General features: G+C 36.6%; 1 protein-coding gene across 8 annotated transcripts in view; it reads right to left on the bottom strand.

Annotated features, from left to right (window-relative positions):
• NRP1 (neuropilin 1) overlaps positions 1-19,301 on the bottom strand; it is a 183,511-nt gene that overhangs the window by 104,464 nt on the left and 59,746 nt on the right. For all 8 annotated transcript variants that reach the window (XM_056800037.1, XM_007504762.3, XM_007504764.3 and 5 more), the window contains one exon: positions 2,877-3,058. In XM_056800037.1, coding sequence (XP_056656015.1) covers positions 2,877-3,058 — 182 coding nt within the window. The remainder of the gene's footprint in view (positions 1-2,876; positions 3,059-19,301) is intronic.

The following is a 19,301-nucleotide window of genomic DNA, read 5'->3' as shown; positions in this document are numbered from 1 at the left end:
CAATCTTTTAACCTCTAATTCTATGATCCCATACTATTCTTCTGTCTCTGACAATCCATGCTCCTATTATCTATGATCCTATAAATCTTAGAATCTCAAGTAAAGCCACCATTAATTAAGTACCTCTGGGATTATAGAGAAAGGAAAAAAAAAAACAGTGGTTATGCCCTTAAGAGGCTTACAAGGAGACAATCTGTGAAATGACTAGTTATGTAGAAGTTATATACAGAATTGATGGAAAGGTATTTGAGAGGGGAAGGCATTAACTGCTTTCTGAAGCAGGTAATATTTGAGCTGAGTTTTGGAATTAGGCTAGTATTCTTTGAAGCCTAAGAAAGTCTTATCTGTGCTGAAGCATTCTTAATGAACTCCTCAATTAACCACTTTGGTTCAGAATATTTCAACAGAGGTGTTAAACTCACCTATCTGAAGAACCAGATTAAAATGAAATTGGGAAATGTTTAACAAAATAAATAAAAGTACAATTCAACATAGCTAATATGAATTTGCTGTTTTGTAATTCAGTTTGTAGCCATAGATCTAGTTTTATTTTTGACATCAATGTTCAGATTACTTGGAAAAAAAATCTGTCCATATTCATAGTGTGTTAAACTTTTAGCTCTCCTAATTCATTGTTAACCCAACAAAAAGGGACTATGACATAGACTGTGAATCTACTGAAATGTAAGTACTATAATCATTTTTTGAACATGATGTTATTTTGGGCTATAAAACTGTACATACTCTTTGATCCTATAATATCATTACTGGGTTCTGCATCTCAAGGAGATATTTTTTTTAAAGAGGGAAAAGATCTACTTGTACAAAAATATTCATAGCTTCTCTTTTTGTGGTGACAAAGAATTGGAAATTGGGAATGGCTGAACAAATTGTAATGTATAATGGTGATGTGATACTATCGTGCTATAAGAAACAATAAGCAAGATGGTTTCAGAAAAATCTGGAAAGATCTACATGAACTGATGCAGAGCAAAATAAACAGAACCATGAGAACATTATACATAGTCATAGCAAGATTGTATGATGACCAGCTGTGAAAATTTGGCTATTCTCAACAATGCAATGGGCTGGGACAATGATAAAGCAGGGAAAGGAAGATCATATGATTTGGGGAAATATATGTTTAAAATTATTATTGCATGTAATGGGGAAAATAAAATATTACTGAATTAAAAAAATAAAGTGATAACATTTTCAAAAATTCTAACTAAATTGTACAATTTTTTAAAAAATGTTTACTATGGGCAAGACCTGAGTCAATGTGATATAGCAGATAGAGTTCTGCTATATACTGGCACATACTATTCTATGTTTCCACTCTCAGTGCCCAAAACAATTCTCTAAGGATCTGAGTTGTAGATAGATTGTTGATCTGTTCTGGTGAAGTTTCCCTCACCAGGAATTCACTGCCCAAAGGTCATAATGATAACAACAGTGATAATGAAGACAAAAATGGTACAAGGTAGCATGATCAGCTCTGAGGATGAAAAGATGACAAGATGACATTGGCCCTGCTCTTATGCAGCTTATATTCAACAGGGGAATTGAACATGAATAGAAGTATGTGTATTGCAAATTTCAATATGAAGGGGGAAAGAACAAATCGAGACAAAGTGCTTTGGGAACATTTTAGGAGGAAAAGATTGCTTCCAACTGGAGAATCCAGGATGATTTCATTCAAGAGGTACCCATGTGGTGTATCACCCAGTGGTGATACAATATGGAAGAGCTGTATTCCTTTAGGCAGGAAGAATGGTCCATGGGAATGTAAGGTAGCAGCACAGGACTACCAGTGGCTCAGGAACATTGAGTAACCCAGTATGACTTATAGGGCATGAAGCAGAGCAATATCAAATAAGGTTAGGAAGGTAGGTTGTGGGGAGCCTTAATTGCCCTACTAAGGCGTTTGGAGCTTATCCTGCAGTCAATTGGGAATCACTGAAGCCTGTTTCCCTTTCCCACGTTTCTGCAAACTTTGGCTCACTCCTCTGTGTGAGAGTGCCAGTTTCAAATAGCTAAGACCAGAGGAAAGCCCTGTATTTAATATGTGTGAGGAACCTAAGGGCTATAACAGCATTCCGTGAGGTGTTTTGCAGGTAAAGTTACACTTTTAAAAATTAATTAATTTGCTTAATGTTTCCATTGGGAATTGAAGCATATGATGAACCAGACTCTCCTCTAAGTTACCTCACAAAGCCTCCTCAATGCTGCACCCTAATAAAAGGTTTAGCAAGTGATTAGGGTGGTGACCTATTCCTGTTCCCAAAGGAAATAGCATTTCCCACTGTTCCTCCGCTCTCCAAGAGGTTATTTTAATAACTAGGGCAAATAGGGACCTAGTGTTTCTCCCACAGGGATGGAAACTAACATAGCAAGGAGTTGGCTTTCTGAGGACCAGACATTCTTGAATATAGTAGCTAGGAAAAAGAGAGAGGTGGGGGGTAGAAGGAAGGAGGCGGGGTGCTGTAGGCCCTTTAGGAGGGACTGGACTTCTATGAATTCAAGGTGGAAAGGGGCTAATCCTGTTTTCAAAGGGGACTTCTTGGCTACTCAAAGGATTAAAGAACCAGGCTCTGAGCATGGCTTAACTCTTTTATTTTCTTTAAAGAAAGAGAAAAGTAAAAAGAAATGCTTTTAAAAAACAGTTTTACCAAAGCACATTCAATTGGCTGGTCACAGCAGTTGAACAACACTGTCTCCTTTCTTAGAAATGGGGTGTGAGAGTGTGTTTTAAGTACTTCTCTCCATCCATCCTTTGCTTCATCCTCTTTCATGAAATATTAAAACCACCTCTTATTAAATGGAAAAAAAAAGACACAGACTAAGGTCTGTCCAATTGTCATTCATTCACTCACCTCTTTTGAAAATTTCATAGCGTATGGAAAATCCAGCACCATGTGTCTCATAGTCAGAGACAAACTTGATAAATAGGAATGGCCCGGTAGATACCACTGGAGGAGGAGCTATCTTTCCACAGTACTTGCCCCATAAACGTCCATTTGCATTATCTCCATCAATGACTTCAACATAGTCATACCTAATGGAAAAGCATAGGGAGAAAACAATAAGGGAAAAGAGAAGTATTTCAGCAAATTCTGAGTCCAAGATGAAATAGTGTAGACTGTTGGGGGAGGGAGGCAGGGATGGGCAAGGATGCTACTCACATTCATGACTCCATCACACAGTGAAATCTAGCAAAATGAAATAATTAAAATGGACTACATCATGTCTGTAGACATCATCTGGCAACGCAGAACTATTAGGAAGAATGGTGTCCATTATACTGGCAGACAATGTCAGCTAAAGTAACCAATTAGCAAGAAAAAGGAAATCTCATGAGCACAATTCTGTATTATTAAATTGTGTTTCTTTGTCTATGGCAGTGGTGTCAATACATAATGCTCTGCATTCTTTTCAAACTGTGAAGTTCTTTTATGAATTCAAAATGTCTCTTTGGCTGGAGCTCTCTATGAACAATACTTTGATTTCTGTGAACTAGCCTCTAAACATATGGCCACAGAATAATAAATGGATTCTTAACCATTTAATTCAGTTCACAGTTCCACTACACTCAGACTACTCAAGGGGAAAAACCCCCCAACAAAACAACCCCCTCAAAATAACCCCAAATCCCAACCCATCAATATCAGAATTCATAAATTCTCTTCTCTAAAATCAAATTTGAACCATAGCACTTTGGTTTTTTCTCCAATAAATTTTGTTTTAAAAAAAAGAGAGAAAGATAGCAAGCCAATTTTATATAATGTTCAACTTGATTTCCTTTTAAAAGTATCCTTATTTGAGAGAAAGGAATAAGATGAAAATATCCAGTGATGATATAGGACTAGTAATAATACTGGTGATGTGATTAAAGAAACAACTACAACTTTTGTATTGAAAAGACAGAACATTTCCCAGCACTTTAAGCAGACAATTCAGCACTAATAAACTAGTCCTTTCCTCATCCCCCAACCCATCCTACCATCCCAAGATAATATGAAGGGAATAAGGCAAAAAAGTTAATCTAATTCTCTCTCTCTCTCTCTCTCTCTCTCTCTCTCTCTCTCTCTCTCTCTCTCTCTCTCTCTCTCTCTCTCTCTCTCTCTCTCTCTCCCTCTCCATATAAATTTATATATGTTACTTTCCACTCTTTTTTATCTTTAAAATATATATATTGCCATGTAGAAGTCAGACAATCTAATTTGTATTTTTCTTCTAGATTTGGCATTAAAATGTTATTATCTATTAATTTTAGAACTTCCTTACTTCTATATTTCACTGATTTAAAAATGATGGAATACTTTAATTTCAGGAAGAGTTAAAAATGGCAGTAACATAAAGTATATCTGACAATTTTTAGGAGATCAAAGGATAAAAAAAGATTCCTCATGATGACCAATGTCATCTTTAATGACCCTTTTCTTTAGCTATCTTGGGCACATTACTTATGTTTACATAAAGTCTCATGAGAAAATCACATAGATGATATCACTGGTTAAAGTGGACAGCTTAAGGGTCTTTAAATTAAAAATGACATTACCTCATCAGTAAAAATTGCATGCCAGCTTTGGTGTATATCAGGGAGAAAATAAAGCTGACATTGATGGAACTGTAAGCATTAACATATGTGAATCATTGCATTAACTGCATTTCCTCTGGTGCATCCAATGTTTTTAGTACATGTAACTTGGCTAGTTAGCATTGCTGTCCCATTTCAAAGCTAGGGAATGAGGAATTGTTCAATTCTCAATGCTCTGGGATTTGCTTTGCTTGTTAAAAGAAGAGAAAGAAGTGTAAGAGGAGGAGGTGGAAGAAGAAAGCATTATATTTCAAAGTTCTGAACCAGCCTTTTACATTCAAAGAGGGGGCAGCTGAAATGAGCACTATCTCCTATTCATTCAAGCCAAATAAATTGGCATTAGATGGAGAACTCTCTTTTATCTCCGTTTCCTCTTTGACAGGCCGGGTCTGCTTGTTTTGCTCCACTATTTCTTATAATTTAGCTGTGATTTGGCCTGTTTTCTGTCTGAACTAGCTACTGTGCATCTAGGCTTTGTCATATAGGATTTTTGCTTGAATCTTGACATGATCTGAATATTAAGTGGTTGAATTCTGGTGCATTTTGCCTTCGAGGCACAAACCAAGTGAGAAGGGTCAGCATTCTGAAGAACCAAGGGCATTTTGGAAGTCCTTTCTTCCAGGTAAAATGAGATCTTTTATTTAAAAAGCCCATTTGTGGCACAGGCAATTTTAAGGAGCTAGTGCTTAAATTGACATGGCAGTCAATAGTAACCACCAGGCTCTCGGCTTGGCCAACACCCAATGTCATTAGAGTGGATAGAGAAAGAGTAGGGTTCCTTCACAGTAAGAGATGGGTCCTGTTGCATTTTCAAGGACCATGATTTCACATGCAGGAATTGGATTATTAAAACATGATTGATGCCTCATCCTTTGAAAACGGAAATGCAGCTGTCACTCCAGTCACACTTCCTCAAGTACCAAGAAACAGAGGCCAGAGAAGAGTTTCACCAATAGCAGTTTTTGTAAATAGTCAGGAGAGTGTACCATCACCACTTGTCAATTATATCATTGCCAGTGAAGTTAAGAAAGCAGCTTGCATCTCCCTCTGGAGTTGATACCAGCTCTACTCCATAAGTTTGTCAGTGGCAAATACAGCGCCAGGAATGTAAGTGTTGTGCCAGCAACCTTCTCTGGAGACAAAATGTGTCACTGCAGCAACGCACCCAGGCTGCCTTGGACTGGGGCCCAGGATACTGAGTTTGCAAATTTGGATCTCCCAGCCGGCCTGCATTGCTCGGTTACTGCTACCAGTATATGACAAACACTGCTTTTCCTGGGATGACAAGAATCACGTAGTAGTAGAAAGGTTAGCAGCAAAGGTTGAAATGTATTTGTCTGCATCTTAGGCTAAACACAAAGCACTGGGTGATCCAGATGATCCAGATGAGTTGACAATCATTTGATGGAGTTGGGGGCAATTGGTGGCTCAGTGGATTGAGAGCCAGTCCTAGAGATGGGAGGTCCTGGATTCAAATGTGACCTCAGAGACTTCCTAGTTGAGTGACCTTGGACAAGCCATTTAATTCTCATTGCCAAGTCCTTATCACTCTTCTGCCTTGGAACTAATACTTAGCATTGATTTCAAGATGGAAGGAAAGTATTTAAAAAATAAAACAACAAACAAACCCAAACCAAATGTATTGATGACATTTTCAGAGCAAGATACTTTCAATCTATACTAGTGAAATAAAAAAACAAAATAACACTCAAAAAAAAAAAGAAAAATATAAGGTACTATGAATGTTCTAGGGATAGAAAGATTTTAAAAAGTGATAGTCCTTGCCTTCTAGCAGTTTACATTCTAATGAGGAAATATGGCATTTCCATAAATAACTATGATATGATATGAAATACAATGACGTTTTTGTCTAGAAGAAATCCAGATCAAGTCCTTTAGGAAAATTTTAGGAGAGAAAAATGATTTTCATCTGGAGAATCAAGGGAGAGTTCATCGAATAGATTTTGGATGATTTGGAATTTTAGAAGATTTGAAAAATCTGGCCAATGGAAGTAAGAAAGTAGACTCAACTTCATTTAGAATGTAGAAAGTTAAATGTACACAATACCAGTTTAAATCTTACAAAGGGGGAATGCTGATGTCTGAATGGTGTATCTGGATTCAAAGCGGCACATTATTATTGTCCCTGTTATTGTTGTTCAGTTGTTTCAGCCATGTCTGACTCTTTGTGACCCCATTAGGAGTTTTCTTGGCAAAGATATTAAAATTGTTTGCATTTACCTTCTTTAGATCATTTTACAGATGAAGAAATTGAGGTAAACATGATTGAAATGTTTACCCAGGGTCATTCATCTAGAAGGTATCTGAGGTCAGATTTGAACTCAGGAAGATGAGTTTTCCTAACTCCTAGCCCAAGACTCTAACCACTCTGCCATCTAGATCTATATCAATAGCAATAAATGAGATCCAATGCATATAATATCTACGTATCATTAAAGAGCATATATACGTGCATATCATTTAAACATTTCAGTTGGACAACCTGTTGAGTCTGGAATTAAACAAGAGAGGAGCAGGATGGATTGCCTTTGGGAAACTGAAAAGCATCTATCCTGATTCCAAAATTCTCCCTGAAACAGTTTCATTAAAAAAAAACAATATTGACCTGCCACTGTTGTTGTATACCTATGAGTCACTGGAAACTATAGTCCCCAGAAATCTCAAAATAAGTACTACTGAGAGAATTTGGAAAGGTGCATGGTGATTGTGAGCAGGCTCATTCATTCATAACAAAAAAAAAAAGGAGATAAGGGCAAAGGATTCATCCCAAAATGCATCTTTGAAAAAGAAGAAGGATTACTAATATAGTGAGAGTGGAAAATGAATGATAGAAAGCCCAAGTGCTCCCAATATTGGGGAAAAGGGAGTAGGTCTGCAACATGTTAGGTGAATCCCTCTGGAGCACTTATGGGAGGATATAGACAAGACCGGAAAGAGAGAAATGAATGGGCTGTAATCTTTATTGATGGAAAAAAATGTCCAAATCAATGAGGTCACAGATCCAATTGAGTCTGTTTGTCTTTTAAAAGCTTCCCCTCTTCACTGAATCTCCTAACTGATGAGGGGGAAAACACTTTTCCTTCCTGAGCTTCCCAGAAGGAATGTCAAGAATTCTCTTTTCTGATTCAAAAGCACATTACACTACCTTACTTCTTTCCGTACAGAGTGTGCAAACACTTCAGTGTCCTCATTTCCAAGGGATCTAAGTAATATCTTATTTAAGAATAGAGCCTCCTTGAAGAGATGGACCATGATCTCTCTTCCCTGGACACCATCAGATGTCTCCCTGCCAAGCTAGGTACACAGAAAATATTAAATAATAGTGAGCATGGTTCAGTTTTCCATAAAGGTGATAAAAGGATATCAAAACCTCAGAATTCTTGAAAGGTTTACTGAGTAACCAATTCTTCTTTTGGGAGGTTTCTGAGTTATGGATTTAGGAAAAAAGCCAAGTAAGGGGAGAAGTAAGTGTTGAGAAAAATGAGACATGTATCCACTCATTAAAGAGGGTGGGGGGGGGGTAGCATTTGGAGACCTCATCCATTTGCAGTGTTGAAGAGAAGATTACTGTACTTTGCTTAATTTTCATTTTCTCTTGTGACTAGATCAATGACCCCTGAATCTCTAGGTACTGAAATCTGTTAATAGAAAGAAAGCTAATCCACTGCAGGGTGTTGTCTGAGCTACTGTACCCGGCTCCTCAGGGTTTCTGGAAAGTGTTATAGCAGTTTAATTAAATTCGGCAAACATTACCTAAGCAACGTAAGGCAATGTGCTAGGTGCGGGGGGATACAGAGAAGATAAAAAGGATATATTCCCTGCCCTCATGAAGCTAGATATTGGCTTCCTATAGATCCTATAGATAGGGACCACTGATGTTAGGGGATGATTCTATTGTCTTCCAACAGAACCTGCTCTCGCATGCTTAAACACAAATACATTGGTGAAATTTGACCCCTGATATAAACAGGAATGAAAATAATAGAGTTAGCAGTATAATTTTCACTTGCCAAAGATGTGTGTACTTTGGATTCTTTGTTGGTCTATTTCTGTGCACTAAACCAAAACAAATAGCTCAAATATTGCAAATGAATGCCTGGGTACAATAGTTATATTATCCAAAATTGGTTTTACACATACCCAAAAGGGAATAGGTCTTTCCAAATATGAGGCAAAATACTTGGGAATAGAAAATTAAATGAAGAAGAGAATGTTTTAGATTGGTCATCTGTGATTAATCTAAGTTAATCTTGGTTTCTGGAATAGAAATCAAGAGATCTGTATTATGATTCCTGCTCTGCCTCTAGCTGGTGGTGTAATCTTAGGATAGTCACTTAAAGTAGCTTGGCATTGCTTTCCTTATTACCCAATGACACTGGCCTCAAATGCTTTAGATTTCAGATTATTTATTAGAAAATATTGTCTTATCATAATGTTTTACTTTGAAGTTAAGTCAAAGGTAAAATAAAAAAAAAACCCACAAAATTACTAGGGTTTCTATGTGAATTTTTGGGGTGTGATTTTTATCTAATCTGGTGTGAAAATTTGCTTCATAAGTCAGAAAAGCCTAGAATATTGCTCAAGGCAAGGAGAAGCAAAATAAAATGCCTAAAGCTACAAAATAAATATGTCTGACAGACAGGACTTGAACTCAGGTCTTCTTGACTACAAGAACAGACCTCAATTTACTATAATATGTTTCCTTTGGGGCAAAAAGATTGTTAGAAACTGCAGGATTGTTGTGATATAAGAAAAATGAGGATGGTTGTAAAGGATACTGAGAAAAAAGAGTCTATAAAGTTTGGCAAATGATTGAATATAGATGGTAAGTGAGAATCCAGAGATGGAGAAGACTCCTCAGTTTCAAATCCACGTAGTTTCCTGCTTTTTTGAATTATTGAAAATGTGACAGGAGACATAGATTTGTTTCTTGTTCTGGGATTATAATAAATGTATGATTTTTTCCAACTAGTATGAGTTTCTCCTCAAGAAAGTAAAGAAATGAGTCAGATTTAAGCAAATTTATCCCTCTGAGAGTATCTGCCTGTGAAATCTTGCTCATTTGAGTAAAGAAGAGGTCATTTGGAGAGTGTTCCCCAATTCCTAGTTTATAATAATATCACTCCTCACTTCCATTGCTACCATCATCTCAACTCTGACTCCAAAGAGCCAAGGTCAATTTCCATGTTGCCAATGATGCTACTAGCCTAAGCCTGGAGAGTGCCTTGAGCTGCATATTTTAAAATATTTATAGCAGCTCTCTTTGTGGTGGCAAAAGAATTGGAAAGTAAGGGGTGTTCACCAATTGGGGAAGCTGTTCTATAAAATTGTGATGGAATACTACTTCACAAGAGGAAATGATGAGCAGGTTAATTCTTAAAAATAGGAAGACTACATGAAATTATGAGTGAAACAAGCAGAACCAAGAGAATATAGAGCAACAGAAATACTATTTGAAGAATGACTTGTGAATGTCCATCTCCAGAGAAAGTACTGATAAATAGAAACAAACAAGACATAGTTTTATATACACATATATCTTGTCAAATGAGTCTTTCTCTCGTTCAGGGAGGGAAGGAAGGGAGATATCTGGGAATTTTGAGGTAACAAATAACTTCTCTAAAAATATGGTAGAGTGTTTGAACTTGGAATTAGAAGAGTTGGGTTCAAATATCAGCTCTTTTACTAATGAGTCCTGTGACTAATGAGCCCTCCCTAACTAATTAGCCCTAATGATAAGTCAGTTATCCATTTTGAACCTAATTTTCTCTGAAAATAAGGTTAATAATACTTGCACAATTTATTTCATGGGAAAGTGCTTTGTAAACAATAAAGTACTATGGAGATGTGAGTTATTAAAAACTATGTCAAATTTAGGTTATTTCATAATTAAACATATCCATTAATTCAGTTACTTGTAGTATGCTGCTAAACTGGCTAAGTTCAAGATTTGATTCCTTTAAAATCTTAGTAGCAAGAGAAACTTGTATCCCTAACTCAGGCAAACTGGCCTGGAATGTGTGCCAATAGTCACAAAATGGACTAGTCAGGAGTTTTGGATGGCTTCTTATAAATTTCAACTTGAGAATATAAAAGAAATATTAATCTCATATCTCACTAATGGAGGATTACAATTGCTATTAATAGCTATGGAGAAGTAGCAAGAAGGTAGTAGATAGAAAGCAGGCTTTAGAAGACTTATTCTGAAGAGTTGGGTTCCAAATGGACCTCTGACAATTACTGGCTGTATGCTGTTTAACTGCTCAGTGACCAAGGCAGTTGTCTAAGAGTAAAAATTGCAGAGCAGTTTCAGTTCTGTGTCAATTTTTACTCACTGCGAATTACTTATATGGATTCTAAACCAATACAATAACACTACAAATACACACTCAAGAGTTCAACCAATAAATGATCCTAGAACTGGAAACATGATCACATATGACTGCTGTTCAGTCTTTTCAGTTGTGTCTGACTCTTCATGACCCCATTTGGGGTTTTCTTGGCAAAGATGCTGGAGTGGTTCACCATTTCCTTCTCCAGTTCATTTTACAGATGAGGTAACTGAGGCAAAGAGTGTTAAGTGAGTTACCCATGGTCACACAGTTAGTAAGTATTTATAGCCAGATTTGAACTTACAAAGATGAGTCTTCCAGACTTTAGGCTTGGCATTCTATTCTCTGTGCTACTCCAACTGGACATACTATTGATATATAAAAACTTTGGAATAAATAGCATTTTAACAGATGTTACCATACTGAATGCTCATAATCTCCTTGGTATGGAAAGAAAAGTTTTCAAAATGTAGATGTTTAGCAGAAGGAATTAGATTCATGGGAATAAAATCAGGTTGGTATTCTTTTCAACATATTTTATGGTACTGGAATTATACTGATGATGTTTCCTTTGAAAGCATCATCGATACAGAAAATGAAATTACTTTCAAATGTTTTTGTTCAACTACAAAAAGCCATTATTTTATTCATTTGGGCTAGTCTTCAGAATATTAAATATAAAAGGGCAAGATGGTCGCTTTTTTTTTCCAGGACCATTTTTTTATCTGAATTCTCTCAAATAACATGAGGCTGAATTTCCCAGGACAGTAAACAACAATGGAGGAGGAGGCTTCCTAGACATCCTCAGCTCATCTCATAAATTCATTAAAAATTTACAGAAATGCTTTTGGAATAGGCAGACATCATTTCATCAAGCAGAAGTAAAGGCTGGCAATAGGAGCATGACAATGGATTTGTCAAATTTAACCCAAAGTGGTTGAACTCCAGATGCGTCATATGAAATAACTAAGATCTGAAAAGAAACAAAAGCTTCCTGGGCTACATCCACATGAACGCCTAGCTACAGGATGATTACAAAGAAGTGTTAGACAAAATGGCCTTAGCTGTGAAGGTTTGTTTATAGAGACATAGAGGCTCATGATGGCAATTCAAGACCAGGTCATCATCATCAGAAATGACCAATGGAGGGGAAGAGGGGAGAGAAGCAATACACATCAAGCCCTTTTATTAAGACATTTTGCTAAGAACTTTAGAAATATTATCTCATTGGAGATAATATGAGACTTATATTTAAGGAATCTTGAAATGGATCACTGCACATTATGCAAAGAAATGGTAGAAACTATATAACACATCACTATAGGTTGCATAAATTTAGCACCTATTGAATACCTTGCAAGATAAGTCAGAATTAGATATCAGAAGCTTGGTAACTTTCATAAAACTGATAGGAGATAGATCACCATACCACAAATACAAATATCAAAAGACCTTTGAGAATTCAACAAATAAATCATTCTGTAGTCAGACATCACAAACAGAGTTGCTAATATATGCAAAACATTAAAACCTAAAGAAGCTCAGAGGTCTACATCTTGATTGAGGTAAGGACCTAGGATGATAAAATTATGTCCTATGTGTATATCTGGAGTCTGTCAAACTGGCTTAAGGGGGAAAAAAGGAATGTATGTTATACTATAGAGATGATGTATAGAAGTGCTTTAGGGTTTTTTCTTTTTAAATATAAAAACCCCTTTTTATAGGAAAATATGGTTTAATTTTTTCATTTGTAAGGAATTTCATGTCATAAACAGTTTTTGGCATTGAAGAGAAACTTTTCATGGGAAAGCATTTTCTATCTATTAAACAAGATTCAGAAACTCAAAGATTCACTTTAAATGAGAAAAAAAAATGAAAACCTCCCTTAGAACTTGTAGGCTTCAGGAATGATGGAGTTTTCCAGTGTCAGACATGCAAAGTTCAGTATTTATAGGAAATTCACATGCCTTTAATTACTCTAAATTCAGTTCCCAAGTAAAAATGTGCCATCTGGAAGATATTAGCATCATTTACAACTTGTTCACCTCCCTATTTCATAGAACATTTTTACTTCTTGCCAACTTTCCACTGTTCTTCAGGGAAAAAAAAAATACTTTTATGTGTTGTCTCAAGATTGGTTTATAAAGCACGTCAAACCCTCAAAAAGTGACAAGAGGATCTTTGGCTCATCTTTGAGACAGGTTTATTTCCTTTTATTTCCTTTAAATCCTTATATATTAATTTTGAGGTGTTTCCCCCTTAAGTCAGCCTTTACACCCTCCAAATTCAGCCTTCTTTACCCCTCTTCCCCACTCCCCAGTAATTAGGGAAGTCTCTCTTTTAAGGACAAATATATAATAAGCCATTCCCTGGTGGGTGAGGTGGGACAAGGGGAAACAGAAGGCTTCAGAGAAAGAGAGATTCTGAATGAGCTATACGATTCTTTTTCCAAAATGGATTCTGGCTCTGTTCACAGCATGTAATAGTTTCAAGAATGCTGGAAACTCAACAACAGTTATTTTGTCCTACTAAGACAAATCTATCCATCATAAGGTGACCGACTCTAGGTATATGTATATAAAACCTGAAATTTTGAGTCACTCAGGAGGAATGATAGGCCATTCTGGAACAACTGCTGAAAAATCTGCCAATTATTGTGATTTCTAGTAGTAGACATAAAGAAAGTAATGTCAACATGCCAGCATATTTTTTTTTAAATAAAATCACTAAATCTGCTAAGTGTTTTCATTGATGTGTTCAACTGATTTAATGACTTGGAGTTGGATTAGTGATGTTAGCCTGTAGTGCAAAATTCTCTCAAAAAGTCCTTTTTAATTGAAGTTTGCCAGAGGCACCAGGATATGTGCTTCCCATTTCTGAGAAGTGGTGCATTTGGCTCATAGGAACATAGAATGATAGACCTGGTGTCCCTTTGAAAAAAAAATCATTAAAATGGAAGCAAAACCAAAAAAAAATCTTTTAGAAACTTAGGGGCTCTATTGGGGAGTTATAAAAAAAGTCCTGATTCTTCTTAATTAGTAATTATTCAGTAGGGATCTGCTTAGTTGCTAATCACAACCTTAGGAATCTGGCTCAGCAAAGAAATGTTTCAAAAACAATAAAACCCACCAAAATTTATGCAATAATTACAGTAGAATATCCTAAGTACTTGGCAAGTAAACTATCATCATCATCATCATCATCATCTTAAATCTAATCTTTCAGGAAGAGGGTGGGGAATTACACTATGAAAAGCAGCCTAGCAGGGTACCATGAAATGATTACCAGGTTTAGAGATGAAGTCTTGGGTTTGAATACTAGCCTCAGTACCTCATTATCTCTGTGACCTTAGACATCACTTTCATTTTTCTCATTTACAAAACAAATGGATTGGGTTAGACGACTCTGAAGTGTCTTTGACTTTGGCATCTAGGTGGTGAAGATGATAGAGTGCCAGCTTGGTGTTAGGAAGATCTGAATTCAAATTTGTTTTGAAGATACTTGCTTAGCTGTGTGACTTTGGGCAAGTCACTTATCCTTGCCAGCTTCAGCTTCTTCCTCTATAAAGTGGACTGGAAAAGGAAATAGCAAACACTCCAGTATCTTTGCCAAGAAAACCCCCAAAATGAAAACTGTTATTACATGTAATTGGGAAAATATAAAAAATTTGAAAAGAAAATAGGTTAACCATGAAAAAGAAAATGGAAACCCCAAATGGGGTTAGGAAGAGTGGGGCACAACTGAAAAGGCTGAACAATAACAAAGTCCCTTGAAGCTTTCACTCTATATCCTATCATTTAAACTGGATGAACTGGAAGGGACCTACCAACTTTAAATCTATGTCCTACAATTAGGCATTCAGGGGACACAGTGGATAGATACAGTGCTGGACTTGGAGGCAGAAAGACCTAGGTTCAAGAATAGTCTCAGACACTTCTGAGCTGTGTGGTACCTTTGGTAAGTCACTTAACTTTCATTTGACTTGCTTCTCTCATCTGAAAAATGGGGAAAATAATAGCACCTACTTCCCAGGGTGGCTATGAGCACCCAATGAGAAATCTTTGTAAAGTTCTTTGCAAACTTGAAGGCACTAGAAAAATGTGAGATACTATCATCTGATCAATTTCTATAGGTTTTTTATGAGGTCCTATGATACCAAACAGCTTGTATGCCTAAAAGTTTAGAATCAGATTGGAGGAGGAGGAATGCAGTTAGTAACATACGTGAGTGGTTTCTTTGTGTCCCTGACACTACTGTAACTGTATTAAAGGGATGGCTAGATCTCTACGGGAGGCAGTGGGCAAGAAAAAATATTGCTTCTTTGTAGAGTCAGCACTTGAGATTTCCTCAGACAAATCCCAAGGCTCAACACTCCCACAGAACATGGATCCTGGAGCTGTGAACCTAGCCCACACTCACAGCAAGAATACATTGTAAATGCAGGAAATTGATAATGTTCTGCAAAGTCATTTTTCTCCTTGCTTAAACTTTAATGTTTATTGAAAGCAGGATGGTGTTTGCTCTAAGCCCTCTTAAACTCCCACTGCTTTCATGCTCAGAATATATAAATGTATATTTTCCATTTAAAATTCTATTAAGTCTGAGGACTGATATATCAACTCCTGCCTATTGGGCTGCTATGATTAGAGTGGGTCACTTACCTTCCTGGCACATATTCAATAACCCCAAATATACCTGTAACTCGGTGAATAATTTATACTTTGAAAAATAGCTATAGACATAAAAAGCTTTGAACTCCAACTGAGGTTACAAATACGACGGCGTGCCTCAACAACCTGCTGAAGAGTGAACTGTTTGGTCAACCATTTATTGGTCCTTTCTAGAAGAAGAAGAAGCAGAATCACAGGCTGATGGAGTTGGGATGGTCCTCAGAGTTTATCAAGTCTAGGGCTATCCTAGCATTCTGGTAAAGGCTTTTTCAGAATAATGTTCTGACTGTATAATTCCCTTTCAGAATAATGTTTTGACCTTATATTATAAAACATGTAAGAAAAAAAAGGAGGCCAATTAGATTGGAACAATTATCAAAACATTTGTAAAAACTAGTTCTCAGACCCCAGATTTAAGAGCCTGAAAGTCAAACTTCTTATTTGATGGTATGAAGAAACCAAGACGAAGCCACTTGTCTAAGGTCACAAAAGTATTTAGTGAGAGTCTTAGGAGTGGCACCTTGGTTTCCTTACTCTTTATGCAATGTTTCTGTTTCCTATTGTTTTCCTGCTACCTGTTGTGTGCAAGTAAACCCGTTTGACTGATTTTAACCAGAATGATTGAATGGACTTGGGGTAGTCCAAGTTGTAAACTTTAGAAATGTCTCTCTATTGGCAACAGACCTAGGAGAGAAAAGAAAAGCCTACTCTTTTAATGACTTAGGCAGTTTCACAATTTATGTGGACCTTAAGGGGCTAACTATGTGTTTAGAAGAAAGGAAAACGGTAGCCATAAACATTTCCAGTAGCCAAAGAGCAGGAGCAGCTCATTAGCTGAGTTTAACTATATGGCCACAGAGAAGGTCAACACCCAGAAACTGTGGCTGAAACACGGACTTAACTCAACCGTGCAAAAGAAACAACCCCCATCCCAGCACCCAAACCCCTCAACAAGTCAAAGACATCCATATGTCATGCCTAACGGAAAGGAAAATTGGAGCATGGTTAAACGAGCTCAAACAAAATATCAAAATAAAGCTGGAGTTTCCAAATTCACTTTTCTCCTAAGTGCAAAATAAACTATTGGAGGTTATAAAAAGTTCCCCTAGATACTACTTAAGGCTCAGCTGTAAAAACAACACAGGTAGACTCAGGAGGAAAAAAAAAAGCCTGATCTTTAGCCTACGTAGATGTCATACTTATTCCATATGTGAAAAGGCTTTTTTTTTTTTTTCCACTAAAATCTGGCTTTCTGGAGTGAACCTTTAAAGTTCTTTCACTCCAGAAAAATTCATTCATTTGGACCTTGCTAATTTGCCATTTGCCATCTTGGGCGAAAGCTTGCCTTGCTTGATCTCTGAAGAAAAGGTTTGCTAAGCAAATTAATAGTGTAAATATAGAGGGGGCAGAGAACAAACTGTATTGAAGTACTTTAGCTATAATTGTTTTTCAGCAAACTAATGCTGATAATTGCAAATTTGCCTTATCTCTTCATTAATGTAGTCTCTGCCCTTTGCTGGTAGATAATCAGGGCTACAGGATGTATGTGTGCATATATTAGTGAGCAGCTTGCTCTTCAAATCTCTTTAACTTGGATTTTTCACCAAATCTGACTGGTCTTTGTTATAATTAGTTCAAATGAGAGGAGGTTTTGCTGTATTTGAATTCATTAGTATTCTCCTTTGAAGTGGATTAGTGTCTATTGGCTACTCCTTTCTGAGCATAGGGAGCTGCAGCAGAGCTTGCACTGAGGTCACAAATTAAGTTCTGACAAAGTCAAGATGAGTTTCTTAGGAATTTTCAGTCAAAAGCTTTCGCCCCTCAATTGTACTATTTCAAAAGCAATTTACTTAGCACCAACCCTAGGACAGAAGCAACAGAAAAGTCGAGAAAGGAAATGATAAAAAGCCGTGAGATTTGGTTAAATGTGGCAACCGAGTCCTTCTTTCCCTTCATCTTCACTGTTTTTGTTTTTAATTTACATCAGTACTTTGGAAAAAAAATATTGGCAATAGCTTTTGGCTGTTGTCAGTATGTAAGACTATATCTATACTTGGTAAGAGGCTTCAACAGAGACTGTAAATTTCAGTTGGCTTGAATGGCTTGATCATTCCTCTGGCAGAACCTTGCAACAAAGAACTGCAGAGTGCTGGTTTCCTTTTATACTACAGGCAAACCCTGCTTATCAATATTAATTGGATCTGTGAAAACCCAGTGTTAGATGAAACAACGTTACAGGGGACAGTTAGTACTATGGAAGTGAGGCTATGAATGAAAAGATTGGCTTAACATTCTTAAAGAGAGACTTGGTGATGTGTCAGCAGAATTTACACACGCTTGTGTATGTGTGTGTGTGTGTGTGTGTGTGTGTGTGTGTGCGGGTGTGTTTAAAGACCATACCAAAATGGTGCTTGTTGGGGGCAATGTTTTGTAGGTCATGAATGGGAAAAGATGGCTTGCATCATATTGAGCTGATCAATTTTTTTATATTTATGGAGAATCATAGATTTTAGAGCTCAAAGGAATCCTGGGTATCATTTATTCAGTTCTTTCTTCATTTTATAAATGAGGAAATTGAGAACTGGAGAGAGTAAATGCTTTGCCTAAGACTTCATAGCTAGCTAGAGAAAAGACTAGAAATGCAGTTATTCTGGTTCAGTCCTCTTTCCCCAACACACCCTACGTCTATAAAAAACATACTTTGAAACATTCACCTATCCCAAACACACCTTCTTCTTTTTTTTCCTCTACTTTCTTCCAGGGGTTCTTAATCTGGGGACCATGAAACTAGTTTTAAAATAGTTTGATAATTTCAATTTTCAATGTTTCCTTTGTAATCCTATACATTTTATTTAATAAATTTAATTTTTAAGATAATTTTTTAAATTAACAAGCTTTTATTCTTTTTCCCCTTCTACCTTGCCCTCTCCAATAGAAAAAAGGAAAGGAAAAAAAAACAAAGCCCTTTTAAGAAATATGCCTAGTTAAAGAAGACAAATTTCTATTTTGGTCATGCCATAAAAATTAATATAATTCTGCATATTTAGCTCATTACCTCTACTTCAGGAACTGGGTAGCATCATGATTAATTGTTGTATTGATCACAGTTAAGTTGCTCATTTTACAATATTGTTATTATATTAATTTTATTTTGATCCTGATCACTTGACTTGCATTAGTTCATATACATCTTTTCAAATTTCTTTGGAATTATCCTTTTCATCATTTCTTCTAGCACAATAATATTAAGCCATTTAGCTTTCCCCAGTTGATGGGTACTCTCTTGGTTTCCAGTTCTTCACTGCCCCCAGAAGAGTTATAAATATTTTTTTACATATATAGGGTCTTTTCCTCTTTCTTTGATCTTTTTGGGGCATTGACCTACTAGTGGTATTGCTACACTCGGAGTATTTCTACTTGAAAAGATATTATTCTGAGAAGAGGTTCAGAGGTTTTGCCAGCCTGCCAGAGGTGTCCATGATAGAAAAAGTTAAGAACTTCTGATGTAAGTTTTCCTGGAATTTACCTCCTTACTTTTGTAATCTTTCTCCGTGATTTCTGGCACTTGAGAGTGAATGCCGTGATGTACAAATGAGCCATTTGCACAGGCTTATGTCAACCCTGTTTCCCCAAAGAACTGGAATCCTTATAAGTGAAGAAAAACATGTCTGTCTGATG

This window comes from Monodelphis domestica, chromosome 5 (assembly GCF_027887165.1).
Source record: "Monodelphis domestica isolate mMonDom1 chromosome 5, mMonDom1.pri, whole genome shotgun sequence".
NCBI lineage: Eukaryota > Metazoa > Chordata > Mammalia > Didelphimorphia > Didelphidae > Monodelphis > Monodelphis domestica.
This window is presented reverse-complemented; position numbering and strand designations above follow the sequence as displayed.